General features: G+C 35.3%; 1 protein-coding gene across 1 annotated transcript; it reads right to left on the bottom strand.

Annotated features, from left to right (window-relative positions):
• Nucleotides 1-3639: 3639 nt before the first annotated feature.
• On the bottom strand, nt 3640-9314 carry LOC18448026 (CRS2-associated factor 2, mitochondrial). Its single transcript, XM_088858329.1, is given in 7 exon segments — nt 3640-4383; nt 4386-4410; nt 5452-5579; nt 5891-6116; nt 6632-6759; nt 8739-9192; nt 9282-9314. Coding segments are annotated over 7 exon segments (1074 nt in total). The 3' UTR covers nt 3640-4303.
• Nucleotides 9315-16408: the final 7094 nt, after the last annotated feature.

Raw genomic sequence — 16408 nt, 5'->3', positions numbered from 1 at the left:
ATAGGATTTATATCAAGATCATGTACTTATCCAGTTAATTAAAAACAAAATAGACATAATATAAACCATAATACGAGAAATAAAGCATGAAACATATACGCTCCATAAATACAAAGATTTACATGGTTTACCCCAAGAGGGTTATATCTATGGGTATAGCAAACTGAAATCTACCATACAAATAAAAGTTACATGATGGATTTTGGGATCTAGAGTTGCCCTCTTTAACCCTCAACAAACCTAGTCAAATAAAACTATATTAAAAAATATCTCAAGTTTTTAGAGAGAGAAACTATTTCAAATTTTAAGTTTTTGATAGAAAAATATATTAAAAAATTTAGAAAGAGAAAGTATATTACAAATTTTAGAAAGAGAAACTATATCAAATTTTAAAGAGAGAAATTATCTCAATATTTTAGAGGGAGAAAATATATCAAGTTTTAAGTTATAGAGAGACAAAGCATATTAAAGTTTTAAGAAGTAATTATATGAAATTTTAGATAGAGAAAATAACTAAATATTTTAGAGAGAAACTATCTAAAAACTTTTAGAGAGATATTATCTCAAATTTTAAGTTTCGATATAGAAAGTATCTTAAAATTTTAGATAGAAAAACAATTTCAAATTTTAGGGAGAGAAACTACCTAAATATTTTAGAGAAAAACTATCTAAAAATTATTAGAGAGAAAACTATTTCAAATTTTAAGTTTTAAATAGAGAAAATATCTTACAATTTTAGAGAGAAACTATAATAAGTTTTAGAGAGAGAAAGCACCTGGAATTGTTAGAGAGAGAAACTATCTCAAATTTTTAGAGAGAGAAACAACTTCAAATTTTAAGTTTTGGAGATAAAGTACATTAAAATTTTATAGAGAGAAATCATATCAAATTTTAGAGAGAAGCCATCTCAAAATTTTTAGAGAGAGGCTATTGCAATTTTAGTTTTAGAGAGAGAAAGTATATTAAAACTTTAGAGAGAAACTTTATTAAATTTCGTTATCATAATAATGGACATGGAAATGATTGTAAGGAATCAATGGATTTTCTTTGAGAAATCCATGACAAGAATTCTTGATATGGCAAATCCATAGATTTTCTTTGATTTCAAATATCCAAAAGTCCTGATTTCCTCTATTGCAAATGGGCCCTAATTGTATTTGGCATGTCCTGGCTTGGTCCAACCTTGATAGGGCCATGTTTGGGCTTGGACCAAGGCCTCTCCAGCTTGGCAGGGGCCATAGGGGTGGGGCCAGCCATGTAGGGACTAGGTCCGGTTTGGGGCTGGTCTATCCCAATCCCAACGTATTGCCACCCCAAGAACTGAAAGAATGGGTTCATATCTAAGTATGAAATATAAAATGATCGACAAATGGGTTTATTTCTAAGTATGAAATACAAAATGATAAACAAAATGTGCTTCAAGGTCCAACATCTACCAACAAAATGACAGTGCTCGTAAAAGACCTTATTGCAGCCAATAATTCAGTTCATAACCGCATGCTAGTATCCATTGCCCTTGTTAGTCTCCTTCCATCTTGGGAGCCTGTTGTAATCGCATTGAACCAAACTATGTTGAATCTTCCTATACACTTCAGTGTTGAAGCTAAGAGAAGAATGATGAAGAAGTCATATGAACTCTACTTTGCTCAAAGTTCCTCTTCTCAAATTCTCAAAAAAACTAACAATAATCAAAACAATTATACTAGCGTGAAAGCCTCATGATAAGTTTATGCTCATAAAGGTTAAACCCATTGAGTGGTACAAATTTTATGATATATCAATATATTCAGCCTCATGGCTAAGTGGGAGATGTTGGTATGTGTATGTGGCCATGGGACCTCACATAAGTCACATGTTTTTTAAGCGAAAATTACAAAAAACCCCTCAAAATATATTTTTTATGCAACCTACCCCCCAGCTAACTTTCTCTCTCATTTTTTTCCAAAAAAACAAACTTTTTATGCAAATACCCCCCAACCATCTCAAAAATTTTAAAAAGGCAAAATTACTCTTACTTTACCCATTACCCACGCCTCTCTTCGACACTGTGTAAGTACACTCTGGCACTGCGTAAGTACGCTCTGGCAGTAGAGCATTATGAGTCACAAGGTTCCGGCACTATTTAGGTGCGCCCCGCCAATGTGCTACAGGAAGGGCACAACGCTCCGACATTTCGTAAGTGCGCTACGGCAGTGTAATACAACGCTCTGGTAATACGTAAGTGTGCTTCGACAGTGTAACACAACGCTCCAGCACTGTGTAAGTGCGCTTCGGCAGTGTAACATTATGAGTCACATGGCTCCAGCACTATTTAAGTGAGCTTCAGCAATGTGCTACGGGAAAGGCATTTTCGTCTAAAAAAATAATTTTTTTTCCTTGAGGGTATTTGCATAAAAAATTCGTTTTTTTTTGAAAAAAATGAGAGAAAGTGAGCTGGGTTAAGTTGCATAAAAAGTATATTTTAAGGGTTTTTTTGTATTTTTTTTTTGTATCTAATTAATATTTTTTAAAAAATATTATATATTAATTATTATCTGTCTTTAAAAAATTTTTTGAGAAAAAAAACATTTTTTTAACAAATAGTGGATAACTCTTCTATCTCCCCGATATTGAAAGCCAATTCTCAGAGAAGTCGAGAAAAAAAGTCGTATGTTACAAAACGCCGTACTCCCACCCCTCTACAAATAAAAGTTTCATGACCATGGAAGTCGGACGAATGCTGCCCATCAATACCTGGGATTTTAAGCGAATCCATCTCCTTCCTTTTTCCAACAATAGAGACTTGGCATTTTTAACAATATTATAAGAGCAAATTTACCAAAATACACCCATGACATAAACATTTAACATTTTATCCATATCTTCTAATTTGATTGCAAAATAACCATCAAAATACACATGAATATGAGTAGGAAAAATTGTCTAACTGTTAAATTGTTGAAAAGTGAAAAGTAATATGATAATTTCCCCTATTATTAGACTCTGCTACAAATGCAATGTTGTAGAGAGAGATCCTAGAGAGAGATCACATCACATGAGATGCATAGCCCTCTCAATACACAACACTGCATGAGGACGGCATTGTGACTTTCTGACATTTGAAGTTCGTACAAATCTTTACGGTGAATAATCTCTAGCCTTGGACAGTAAAAAGAGTTTGAAACCAATTTATGACTTCAAAAGTTTCAGTATTTTCTCCACGAATGTTCTATTCCATGAACAGCGAACAGTTTTCCAATGCCACCGGTCTACTCAACTTTAATGGAGTTTTAATTACAGTGAAAATTGTGGGGGACTTATATCCTGTAAACTTCATTTTGACGAACTAAGAAGAAATGCATTCCCTACCAAATTATTGGTACATTTGCCTAGATTTCTGGGTATATATTATACAATTATGGATGATTTCATAAGCAGCTTTGCCTCGTCTTAAAATATGAACAATTATGGAAAAATAAGAAACAGAGAGAATATGGACGTAAATTTCCCGAAAACATTGCTAGAGAAATCTCATACTGTTTTTTCTTTGATTGGTTAACAGATCCATTGTTGAGAAAATGTATACTTTCCTGAGGGCTGAAAGACTGAGAAGTATCATTGTTGAGGGGGAAAGGGAAAAAATACAAACATTCTTCGTACTTTTCTGATCACATAGAACAGTTTTACTGAAAACATCACTTGAAATCAGCAGCTAATCATCTGCTCTGCATGCTGAAATCCCTTGTACAATATGCATGTTGCACCAATTGACCTGAAGCCACAAAGACACTATTCTACCAAAACCAAACAAGTGCACTCAGTTTCTTAACCCGGTGCAATGATTGGCAGGAAACTTGAGAAAATAATTCTCTTTCTAGAGATCAGTTTGATAGAAAAACCATATCCACTCTCTGCAGCTCTGGTACCCATTAAGCAGTCCCACCCACTCTCTGTTTCTCTCTCTCTCTCTCTCTCTCTCTCTCTCTCTCTCTCTCTCTCTCTCTCCATTAAACCAATAATATTGCATATCGAACTGCAGATCCAATATGCATCTCTCTCTCTCTCTCTCTCAGCTTAGCTTCACTGATATGCCAATTGACACCTGGGCTTTCTGTAAACAACTGTTTACCATATCTGCAAATTCAGCTTCAGTAGAAGCGCTTCCCAGCAATCAGTCCCAATACATGGGAATGGAAGCATTTGAGATGGGAAATTTTAATGAATCTCAGCAAAAGACAATGTCAGACTAGAAAGAACAGCCAAAGAGCATTTGCTCAGCAATGGTAAGCATTTTGGGCAGCTTACAAATTGGGGCAAAGGAATCTCACGTGTCTGACTTCTGATTCACTGTGTTGGAGTTCTCATCCTTTCTCCCCCTCCAAAGCACAATCTGACCATTCTTGATAAGAGAGGCACACAAGGAACCAAATCCTGCATCAAAAGCAAAAGACAAAAGAATGTTTAGCATCCATGACGATTCTCTTTTCTCCTAGGGCTACAAGCGATGCTTTTACTACTAAACTGAATAAGTTGAAAGGAGAGACGAGAATACATAGATCAGAATGACATGGTTTATACTTCATTGTAGTATTTGACTTCAGAAATATTATTTAATTTTCAACTAGAAAAAGCGACAATAATATTACTAGAGAAAACAAATTCTAAAACAAAATCAAAGCAACACAACACGGGTTACACGAATGAGTTGCTGTTTCATGGAAATCTTCAACTCAACCGTGAGAGTGCTATGGTTTGAACTGCTAGCTTATCAAATCTTCGAAAAGAGTAACAATAAACATATAAAACAACATGCAAAAGGTTTAGTTTTTACACACGTTACTTCCTAAAGAAAAAACATGTGCCACAGAGTAACTGAATTTTGCATATGGATACAGACAGTGACTATGAACTTGTTTTCAACTCAGAAAATCTAACAAAGTCACAGTCACTACTCAATTGGTTTGTTTCATAGGTGAAAATTTTGAATGCAACCCAGTTTTTATTATACATATTTTTTTGTGTTGCTTTGAACAAGAAAGCGTTAAGGTGGTAGGATTTTGGTTTCCATTTACTGACAAGTTGGCTTTGATTCCCATAACAAATACATTTTATTTTATTTTTATTTTTAAATTCAACAAAGTTGGAGAATTTTTACCAGTAAACTGTTTAACCAGCAAGTTGACATGGCTTTCGCAGTGACCGAGTTGACCTCCAAGTTCGAGATTTTTGATGAAAACTATGGCAGTTTCTGATAAGAAAAGTGAAGAGAATATGTAACTATCAAGTCAAACTAATTAAGTTGTTGCCCACCAAGGAAATAGTATTAAGCATAAATCTGTATGTGTAAAACAACCCAGACATGCACTAGAATTAAAACCAATTCTTTCTGAACAGTTGAATGCTGTATATAGTCCCGGAATAACGCTGCAGCATCCCAATTGCCTTCCATTGTCCTGAAAAATAGTGCCATACCCTTAGCTTCACTCCAATTTCCTTGCAGTCACTGGTGTCTACTCAGTGCAGTCTATTCTCACAAACTTCTTGCAATTTGAAAGCCTCCCTAACTTTCTCCAACACCTTCACATGCACACCATTCCTAGCTGCACATGACATCATCATTAGCACCATTGTCACTACCCATACAACCATATCAAGAATTTACTCGTAATGATGAAGATCCCAAGTTATGCATCATATCATGCATCGATTAACATTATAAACAGTGAAGAAGAGAAAGAATGACCCACTACAGGGGGGCATGTTTAGCTCCAGTGGGTCCCTCCATCCTTCGCACCCTTCCACCCTCTATTATCACCATGCTAATGGCCCCAACCGACAATGATTTCCCATATTCCATCGGAATATGGTATACTTTTCCAAAAACACAAGGCAGCCATTCGGGACTACTTACTGAGTCTCATGATAGGTGGACTATTGAGTCCCCTGTTTCTCATTTCCTTAGTTTCTTCAAATGTAAGGCCATCAGCAATGTTCTTCACAAGCCTTGGATAAATAGGGGCAAGGGGCTTCCACAACATCAGAGGGATGTGGGGTCGTTGCTTTGGATCATAGTTCCGGCCTCTGTATAGAAGAAGCACATTCGTTCTCCTGGAGATGACTTTTCCACCAGTTTTGTCCTGCATAAAGGTAATATTGTCAGGAAATTGGATGGTCTGACTGAGGATCCAACAATAGCACACAGGTGAAACTGAATCCATCTCCAGCAATATACTCATTACCACATGAAAATCACATGAGTTTTTTAATGGATTGTCTAGATCTGGTCATACTTATATCAAAGGAAAACTTGTCTCAAAAATCATTACAGCAAAGGAGGTTAAGAATGTAGCATTATAACAAAAGTAAAGCTTTCTGAAGTGCAAAATAATGAGCAAATTACTGTAGACATAAATAAACATGGCCCGAGATTAAGTTTATGAGCACACAGGTTGCCAGCTACTCACAAGACTTTGCATATACCAGACAACTTTTTTTTTTTTTTTTGGAACTGTTGACTATATACCAGACAACATTATAAATCAAATAAACATATCTTTGGTTCCTCTTGGCCGAAAATGACAGACCAGCTAAATCTAATATGTTAAATAGCCACTTCACTTTAATGCTTACTAAGAATATGTGAATATCGGACCTCAAGTTGAAAAATAATGTTGTCCATGTCAACGGTGGGCACTCCTAAACACTGGATTCTTACAGCTTCAGCTCTCTTCCAATGGTTATGGATGTCATCTAGCATATTGTGTGTTACTCCCCCTTTACCTAACACCAATTGCAATATGCAACATGAGTTAAACGATAAAAAGAAAAGTCTTCATATTACCTATCGGTGACATTCAAGTCATTAAAACTAGTGAAAACTTGAGAGGACAAATCTTGGCCTCCCAAATAAATAATATATAATGTCAGTCTTCCTTTCTTGTTTTTAGTAATATTCCATCTCAGATTTTTTTTCTTTTCTGAGTTTTAATTATTCCATCTCAGCTTTATCCAGAGCAAATCTCCATGTTGATATATATGAGAAACCCAGCTTAGCTTTGACAAGTACAAATTATCCCATCTTAGCATTGTTGATTACATAAATTTCATGGTTTGAATTGGAACACTGTCTGCAAATTATGGTCTTTAATCAAGTCCTAGTTTTTTTTCTGAGGAAAGTTGACTATAGTTGTATTAATATTTAATAAAATGTACAAACGAATGGGGCCCTTTGGAAGAGCACCCTTTACAGCCCCAAAGGGTTAAACAAATGATATACAGGAGGAAATCTACTCCAAGGGTACAGGTGGACGTCTACAAAAAACTAAAGTCCCACGGGGGAGTTAGAGTAGGCTACCTCTTTAGAAAGACAATCGGCCTAGGAGTTGGATTGCGAAAAAGGTGATGAGATTGAGATGCCCCGAGACAAATGGGATATCTCGTCGAAGATGTCTAAACGCCACGAGCAAGGAGAGAGACCAGATGCGCATGAAATGACGTTCTTGGAATCCCCTTCCACCTCCACTTTGGGGTCCCAAGAGTTGTCAAATCTTAGGAGGCCTTCCAGTAAGGCTCTGGCTTCAGCAAGGGTTGGCAGGAGAAGGTTTGCAAGATCTGACCCTCATTGGAGCGAAAAAGGTCGTCTATTCCAGATGGGGCCAGGGTTGCCAAGGGAGCAGCCATCAAAGTTTAACTTCATGGAACCTAGCTCGGGTGGTCCTAGTTTTACTCTTGCATTTCCCGGCTTTGGCTTTCATGTTGGAAGATGCAATACCATCACCCACTACAAAACAAGTTCTAAAAAATTTAGGCATATTTTTCTTCATGTCCAACCTTTTCGAGTTTTAGCAGGTTAATTACTACGAAACATTTTAAGTATTCATATTTCTGGGACAAGTTTTTGTGAGAAGAACAGTTTAACCTTTGTTTGGTATTAAATATTCAGAGATACAATGTGCTAGATATTATCAACAGGTCTCCTCTCTCCTTTCAGCTATGTTGTTGCAACTATCAAAGGTCCAAGGGGAAAAGGAATTTTGGTTCTTTTTTTTTGGGGGGTTGGGGGGGTGGGGGTTGGGAAGAAAGGATAGCGAAATATGGGACAAGCATAGAGAATGTGAAAAATTGGCAATCATAAAATCTAAGAAAAACAAACTATGGGGATCATACGGGTCCATCTTCAAATCATTTATTGACTCCAATTGTATGTTCTTGTCGGAAAAATTCTCTTGCATTATGAACTTTTCTTGTTATTCATTTGGGCACTATGAAGGCTAATAGAAAGGAATGGAGTAAGGTTAACCTTCTGACTTCACCTTTTCATATTTGACCTGTTCTTTTCACTTGTCTCTGTGAGCATAGTTAACTTTTTTGTATGTACCATCCACCTTCAACTTCATAAATTTGACAATCGGAGTCCATGAGTTCTTGCTCTCCAATTCTTCACAATTTTGAAACATAATTATTTCAAGCTTACAGAAAATCGAAACCAATGAATTCGTTAACGTGAAATTTATATATAAATACATCGCATGCTCAAACTCTAGGTCAAACAGCCAAAGAAATTCAAAATTGATGGGAGAGGCTCCTGATCAATGGCATTGGGGGGCATTATTCCCATGACAATCTCGAACTTTATTTTACGAACATGAAGCCACACAAGAACATATACATTATGAAAAAAGAACAAAAAATTACATGAATCAATTAAAGATTGAAGATTCCAAATTTAATGGGGAAAGAGAGGGACAATTCGGACTTACCAAGGTTGATCTGGCTATTGCAATTGTCATGTCCATACTTCTCGACCAGCTCTTCGATCTCTTCTTCACTAAGGGGACTCCCCTGAGCATCTTTTAACTCCACTTGGATTTTTACTTCACCACACATAGGAGCCGAATAACCAGTCCACTTCCGGTCAAGTCTCCCGGGACCAAAAGTAGAGAACCTCGGCTCCCTGAAACTGATAGGTTTCACCATTTGATTAGTCTCTGAGTAAGAGTACTGGAAATCAAATGAAAGGTCAGAGTGAACTGGGAGTTGCGCTTTCTCAGCGGGTTCAATGAGTTTACTGTTCTCCTTCTTCTTCTTGTGTTCTGGTGCAGACTTTGATTTGGGGGAATGCAACTTGATTGGGGAGAAGGGTGGGTCAGACTCGTTGTCCAGGGTTTCTTCTGGGTTTAAGAAGTTATGGTGCCGTCGCCATGACAGAAGCTTCTACATATCTGCGCGGTAGATTGGTGCACTCTGAGGGAACTAACAGAGTCCCCACTTTATCTTAATTAAGCATGCTATTAGCCCATTACTCGTACTCTATCCGGTGGGAGCACACTGTGCATATACTCACCCACTTAAAATATTATTTTTTTACTCTTAAAATTTGGCACTCACTTCAAAGTTATTTTTAGAAAGATATTTTATGGAAAGTTGAATGTTATTTAAATCTTTTGAAAAGTTAGAAGGTTTTGTTCGTGAAAACATTCTTTTGCTAAAATATAATATAAGCCCCAATATTTAAAAGCATTATTCTATTTAAAATATAATATAATTGGGATTTGCAGTATGTACATTCTTTCACTTTAAATATGAAAAAACACTAATAGTGACAAAATATATATGAGAGAGAAACGATTAACACTCCTAAAAACGCCTCAACTTTATTTTACTGGGATTGATTATGAGAGAGAGGCCATAATCCCTGACCCAAAATGATAGGCAAAAGCTGACGACGCATTCTTTTAGAGGGAGAAAATTTTGAGAGAAAAATGAATTCAAGAAGAAACTCAACTTTGTCTTGGGTTTTGAATAAGAAACTCATTTTCGATTATTGAAAAACCGATTTTCTCTAATTTTTGGTTTTTGAAAACCGAATAAGCTAGTTTTGAAAACTTTAATGTTTTAAAATTTTTGAATTTTAAAAAACTGAAAAGGGTAGTTCTATTTTTTTAAAAAAAAATGTTATGAAGTTCAAAAAACGGATATAAATGTAATAACATAAAATTGAAGGTAAATATAACGGATACACGTATTTTTTTCTTATTTTTTAAACCACATCTCATACCGACCACCAAATAAAAGAGTTTTTCCTTCAATAAAAAATGCATTTTTTTAAACCCTCATGTCTCTCTCCCTTCTTATCACTCTCGTACTCTCTCTTGAGGCCAGATCCACATATTTTGGGGCTTAGTAGAAATATGTCGGACCGCACACTTTGGGCCCTTCTTATCACTCTCGTACTCTCTCTTGAGGCCAGATCCATATATTTTGGGGCTTAGTAGAAATATGTCGGACCGCACACTTTGGGCCCGAGAAGTTAGTTTGGTACAAAATGTAATAGATCGACACGCTTTAGGGCCTAAAAGTCAGTCCCACACATTTTTTGCCAGACTACCTTCAGGTTGAAAATAAAACCGGTCTGACATATTTTGTATTGGACCAGCACAATGGGAGCTTGATAAGATAGGATAAAAAGATGGGCCCCAAAAAAAGGGGGAGGGGGAGGGGGAGGGGGAGGGGGAGGGGGTTTAATATTTTCACTAGGGAGGTGGGTACATGAATAAATACTATTGGGTGTTGTGGTTTAAAATGTGTTAGGGGCAATGCCTAGAAAATAGGGTACACGAGATATCTTTAATTTTTCCAAGGTTATTGTGATATTAAAAAGCTTTCAAATTGATCATCTCGACCTTGAGATGCAGAGATATAGACAAAAAAAAAAGACTTCTATGAAAGAAGGACTTGTGTGATCTAGCCAAAGTATATAATAAAAATTTTTTCAATTCTTTTTTTTTTTTTCACGGCCTAATCACTGACAAGTGGTTTTTTTTCAATATAATAACTTCAAATAAAATAATACAATTGGATCTCAAGAACTTGAGAAGGCATTAAAAAACCTTTCTTTTAATAACAAAGAAAAGATACAACATATGTTTGGGAATAAAATACATAATAAATAAATATGCAAGAAACAAAAGAGAATGCCGAAGATTAGCTTAACCAGGATTCTTACACCCCACACTGAGTTACCACCTTCCAATACCATGGTATCTAACGGTCAACCTTCAATCTCAACCGAAACAGCAAGTTTGAGCAAACCACAACAATAGAAGATAAACCCCTTGATCACAAATCTCAAACCCTTAGGTGAACCCACTTGATAACCTAATTTGAGGGAGATACTTCTCTTTCTACCACAACTTTATGAACGTTAACCCCAATGTGAGATGAGAAGATGAGAGACACCATGAGAGAGGAACCATGAGATGAGAGAGTGAGGTGTGCCCCCATTGGCCCGAGAGAGAGAGAGAGAGAGAGAGAGAGAGAAATTTTTTTAAGAGAGAGATATAACTTAGAGTGGGATATGCCTCCTTTGGGAGTTTTTAGGAGAGAAAGTTATGAGGGGTAGAGATTTGGGTAGGGATCAACCCATATAGTGTTTGAACAAGGTTAGGGTTTCTTAGAGTTTTCCTTGACTTGCCACTCATGTAATATTGAATATGCACCATTGATCTTGGGTGACTAGTAGGGTGAGAGATATGAGCTCTCCATTCCATAGATGGGCCATCAACATCGTATGAAATGTGCTAGAATCATTATACCCCACATCTTAAACTATTTTATCATCAATTAATTCAAATAAAAAACAAATATATCATAATATTATTATTTTTTATTTTATATATAAACATTATCACATATTCCAAAATATCATTCAAAATTTTCTCAAGTTTTAAAAACTTATAAAACAACACAAATTTAACTCTCAAGCTTTTAGAGCTTGATCTTAACAAAATAGAAAGTCTCCATAGGTGGGGCGTGCAACTCATTGTGGCACATAATGAGCCCCACCAATTTGATATGTGGGCTACCAAAGTCTAACCAATGGGCAAGGGGTCGCAGTCCCAGTATATAAATTTCAGGTCCTCCCTTGAAAATGAAACCAAGGTCATCCTAACCTGATGCAATCCATAGCTCAATGATGCATAGGGGGTATCTCTCGCACTTACACACGCTTTCACCCTAAAATGTGGTATGTTTTCTCAAAAATGGCTATCGATGTGCATGCCATGTGATGGTACAAATGATGAGGCTTTGGTCTGTCTTTAAAGGCCTTCATCACACACAAGGGTCAGACAGTCCCTCAGCTCACCTGTTTAGGCATATTCCAACTTCATCAAGGGATAACCCATATAACCATCATCGGCTTGTTTCTCTATGCCTGGGTAATATAAGTTTTTCCCAATCAGATCGACCTAGCACGTTAAGCATAATCCAATATCAACAAACAATATTTGTTTAGTATGATCCACATGGGACTACACTCCCACTAAGTTCATGTTCCATTATATATTTTCATTTTACAAGCACTCATGAGGCCTTTAATGGATACACACACCCAACATCTCCTACTTACCTTTGAATACTTTATATTCTCTCTTCATTACTTTTTCTCATCCCCATCTCTCTCTCTCTCATGTCTCACAAAATCATTAGGTGCAAGCCTCTTTGCAAGACGGTGAGCTACCATTACCTTTATAGGTATATAGCTAATCTCGATTTCTCCCAATTATAATATCTCTCTTATGCATTTTTTATTTATTCTCTCTCAATACATTAATCATGGTTTTTGCCATCAATCTTTTCACAAATGATTTATAGAGGCAACGCCTCTTTCTCTTTGCTGCTCGAATCTCATCCTGAACGTAGTCGTAGTCCATTCTTTACGTCGCATCGCGAATCATGAACCTATTATCGCAAAAGATTATCGCATGCATTCATCGCATGGGGTCGTATCTTCATGAGCTCAAAGGAGTTATTTAAACAAAATGCTCATTTTTGTAGCCATACCACCAACGCCATATATCCGGATTCCATGGGTGAACAACATTATAGTCTGCTGTTCTAGCTAGCATGTTAAATACTAACAGGTGCTCCCACTGGAATATTTAGTTTTATCTGGATCCTTCATGATAAAATACATGTATATATGAATATGCAAGCAAGTAAAAAGAATCGTGGGACTGTAGTACCTTCCACTTACTTATTGTACATACAACATATACATTCCCAGATCTATTATGCCTATATCATGACGTATTATAGCAAAATGCAATAAGTAATTCAATGCCTGTTGGTTTTACAATATGCAAAGCCTTCCTGAACCACAAAGGTTCAACCACACTAGTCTTCTTAGTAATAGATCCATACAAACCAAGTTATCTAATCAACATAACATGCTTCAAAGAAGCCTAGCAAGATAACATTGCTACAACATTCCCTATAGTTCAAGGTCTTAGGTAATTGAGGATTTTAAATAACTAGAAACATAAGTCAATGCACATGTGTATTTAAAAACCAGCGCATGAATAAATGAAAATTTTCTCCAAAGTTTATAAATACCTTCAATATGAATGTTTTTCTCTTTAATAAAAAAATATTGACATGGTATATATACATTCATAAGCAATAGTTAAATAACAATATGAAGGTTTTAAATGATTTCCCATAAAGAGTTAGTGGACCTAACAAGACTATGGGGTTTTTTCAAAACCAAGGTTTTTCTCAAATCATCCAATTTAATTTTAAAATACATACTTAGTCTTCAAAAATTATTTTACCGCATTCACCTATCAAGTCATGTTCACAACTACAAAAACAAGTCATAAAGTCGATATTACAATTGGAATTGTATACAATGAGACTATTTACCTTTGGTACATTGAAGATACAATTACTTACAACCACCCGATGTGAAATCTAATAGCTTAGGTGTCACACCCTAAGAATTTACAATACTGTTATCCCTGAGATGTGACAGACAAAACATATATACATCTATTAATAGGAATAATTTAAAGTGGCGAGGTCTTACAAAGTAAATAAAGAAAGCTAGCACAACAACAGTATCTTCCAAGGTTGATCTTGACTAGCACTCAAAATGAATCCGCAGTTATCCTAAAAAAATGTTTACCATAGTTTGATGAGTTTGGCTACTCAGTAAGTGATCATCATAATCCTAAAAATAATCATGGTTGAAAGATATCAATATTTTCAAAAAGAAGATCTATTAACAGAAATGCATCAACAGTTTCACTTTCAATAAATGCATAATTAAGTATAATCCGAATAATTGAAATGCACATAACACTTTCACGGTAGTGCATAATTCAAAGGATTTCACAAAATACCCTACTGGCGTCCCAAGTAGGTCACCTATATACCCCATCAGCGTCCTGATGGGTCAACTTAATCCCTATCGATGTCTCAAATAGGTCCACTTAATCCCTGCAGGTCCACTTATACCTCACCGGCGTACCGGATGAGTGCACTTATACCTCACCGGCGTACCGGATGAGTGCACTTATACCTCACCGCCGTATCGGATGAGTCCACTTAATCCCTACCGGCGTCCCGGGTAGGGCCACTTATACCTCACCGGCGAACCGGATGAGTCCACTTGCATACTTAAATTATTTCTAAATCTCTTTAAACATTCGAAAGCAGCAAATATCTTGTACTCAATATATCACTAAAATCATTAATATGAATCTCACTGACACCATTAATAATAGTCACTTTCAATAACATTTCAAAAATAACCAATCAAATATTTTGGGCTCAAATTTAGAAAGGTAGAAGTTCGTAAAGACATTCTAGCATAATTGCCAATCTAATATGTATAGAAAAACTCTTATAGAAATTCAAGAATACGGAATTATCACAATTTATGGGATGTTAATTTGCAATTAAACATTTCACAACAATACTATAATCAAATACAAAAATATCATTTTTCAGATAATAAGGCAGTCATTTGCACATGAAATTCGCAATGTCTAAATATTTTAAAACAGTAGAAAGAAATCTCACAATTTTACTAAAAGCAGAAATATCACATTTATTTCTAATAATTTGATAGTATCTAAAATTTTCTAACAATAGACAAGAAAAATAAGTAAATTTATTTTTCTAAGAATTTACAACATTTGAAATTTCTAACATAGATAAAATATCACAATTTTTATTAAAAAGATTAATTTTCAAGATAATGAGGTCGTGTGTGCATAAAATTTATCGCGCTTAAAATTCATGATAATAAGCAGAAATAATTATTTCATTTTATTTTAAAAAAGAATGGATTATTTTTCGAGACAATGAAGTCACTTATACACAAAACTTGTCACTTATACACAAAACTTATAAAATAAAGATCCTGGATGGAAATATCACTATTTATTAAAAGCAGACTATTTTTTAGAAAGACGATGTCACTTACATTAATTCTGAAATTGAGGGAGCATCCGTTTTGGATGTGGGCTTATCATATGTGTTATCGTAATCTCGTGTGTATGGTTCATAGACCATGGTTAGAGAGAGAGGTTATAAATGGAGAAGGTCCAGTACAGAGAGTTGTGGTTGGGTAGAGGAGATAAGCGAAAGAATCTCCTTTCTTGTTGAAGCATAGGATGCTTATTGAGGGAGGGTCGATGAGTTGTTAATGAGAGAAAAAGAGAAGCCCCTTGACCCAAAAACGCAGAAAGAGAGAGACAGGCTAATAAAAACGATACACCTCATATGCAAAGTGTACCTTAAAGAGGTGTTTTTATAAAACTTTAAGTGGTGGACCTAAGGTCCACTCAAGGAGAATTGAACCCTCAAGTATATTAACAATAATATCATTTATTTATTGTTAATATATATTATTATTAATATAAAAGCAACAATATCCTAACGGTATATTAGCATTATTATTATTATTATCATTACTAATATATACTTATTATTTTATTTATTTATTTTTATTTTTGTATTTATTTCTGTTAACATCATTAATATTATTATTATATATGTATATATATATATATATATATATATATATATATATATATATATATATATATATATTTTTTTTTTTATTATTTTTTATTTTTTTTTATTTTTTTGAAAGTTTAGAATTGTTACATTTTTCCCCCCTTGAAGAAATTTAGTCCTCTAAATTTATGTATCTGATTACTGAAAAAGATAGGGATATTTTTCTCTGATATCGTCTTCTCGTTCCCAAGTCGGCTCTTCTCTTGAATGGTACTGCTATAATACACGGACTAAAGGAATCTCCTTCTTGCGCAACACTTGTACCCTTCTATCCAGTATCAAAATTGGCTGCTCAATGAAGGATAGGTCATTCCTTATCGGTAAAAGTTCATATTTCAAGATATGGGATGGGTTGGGCTGATATTTTCGTAGTGAAGATACATAAAAGACATTATGGACGTTTGCCAATTCGGGTGGTAAGGTAAGTCTATAAGCGACGCCTCCGATTCTTTCCAGGATTTCAAATGGTTCGATGTAACGTGGGCTCAACTTTTCTTTCTTGCTGAATCTCTTAATGCCCTTTATTGGTGAGATTTTTAGGAAAACTCGATCACCTTCCTCA

This window comes from Amborella trichopoda, chromosome 2 (genome assembly GCF_054954075.1).
Source record: "Amborella trichopoda isolate Santa Cruz 75 chromosome 2, AtrichopodaSantaCruz75HAP2 v2.0, whole genome shotgun sequence".
Classification (NCBI taxonomy): domain Eukaryota; kingdom Viridiplantae; phylum Streptophyta; class Magnoliopsida; order Amborellales; family Amborellaceae; genus Amborella; species Amborella trichopoda.
Note: the sequence above shows the minus strand (reverse complement) of the source record. Positions and strands in the feature narration are given on the sequence as shown.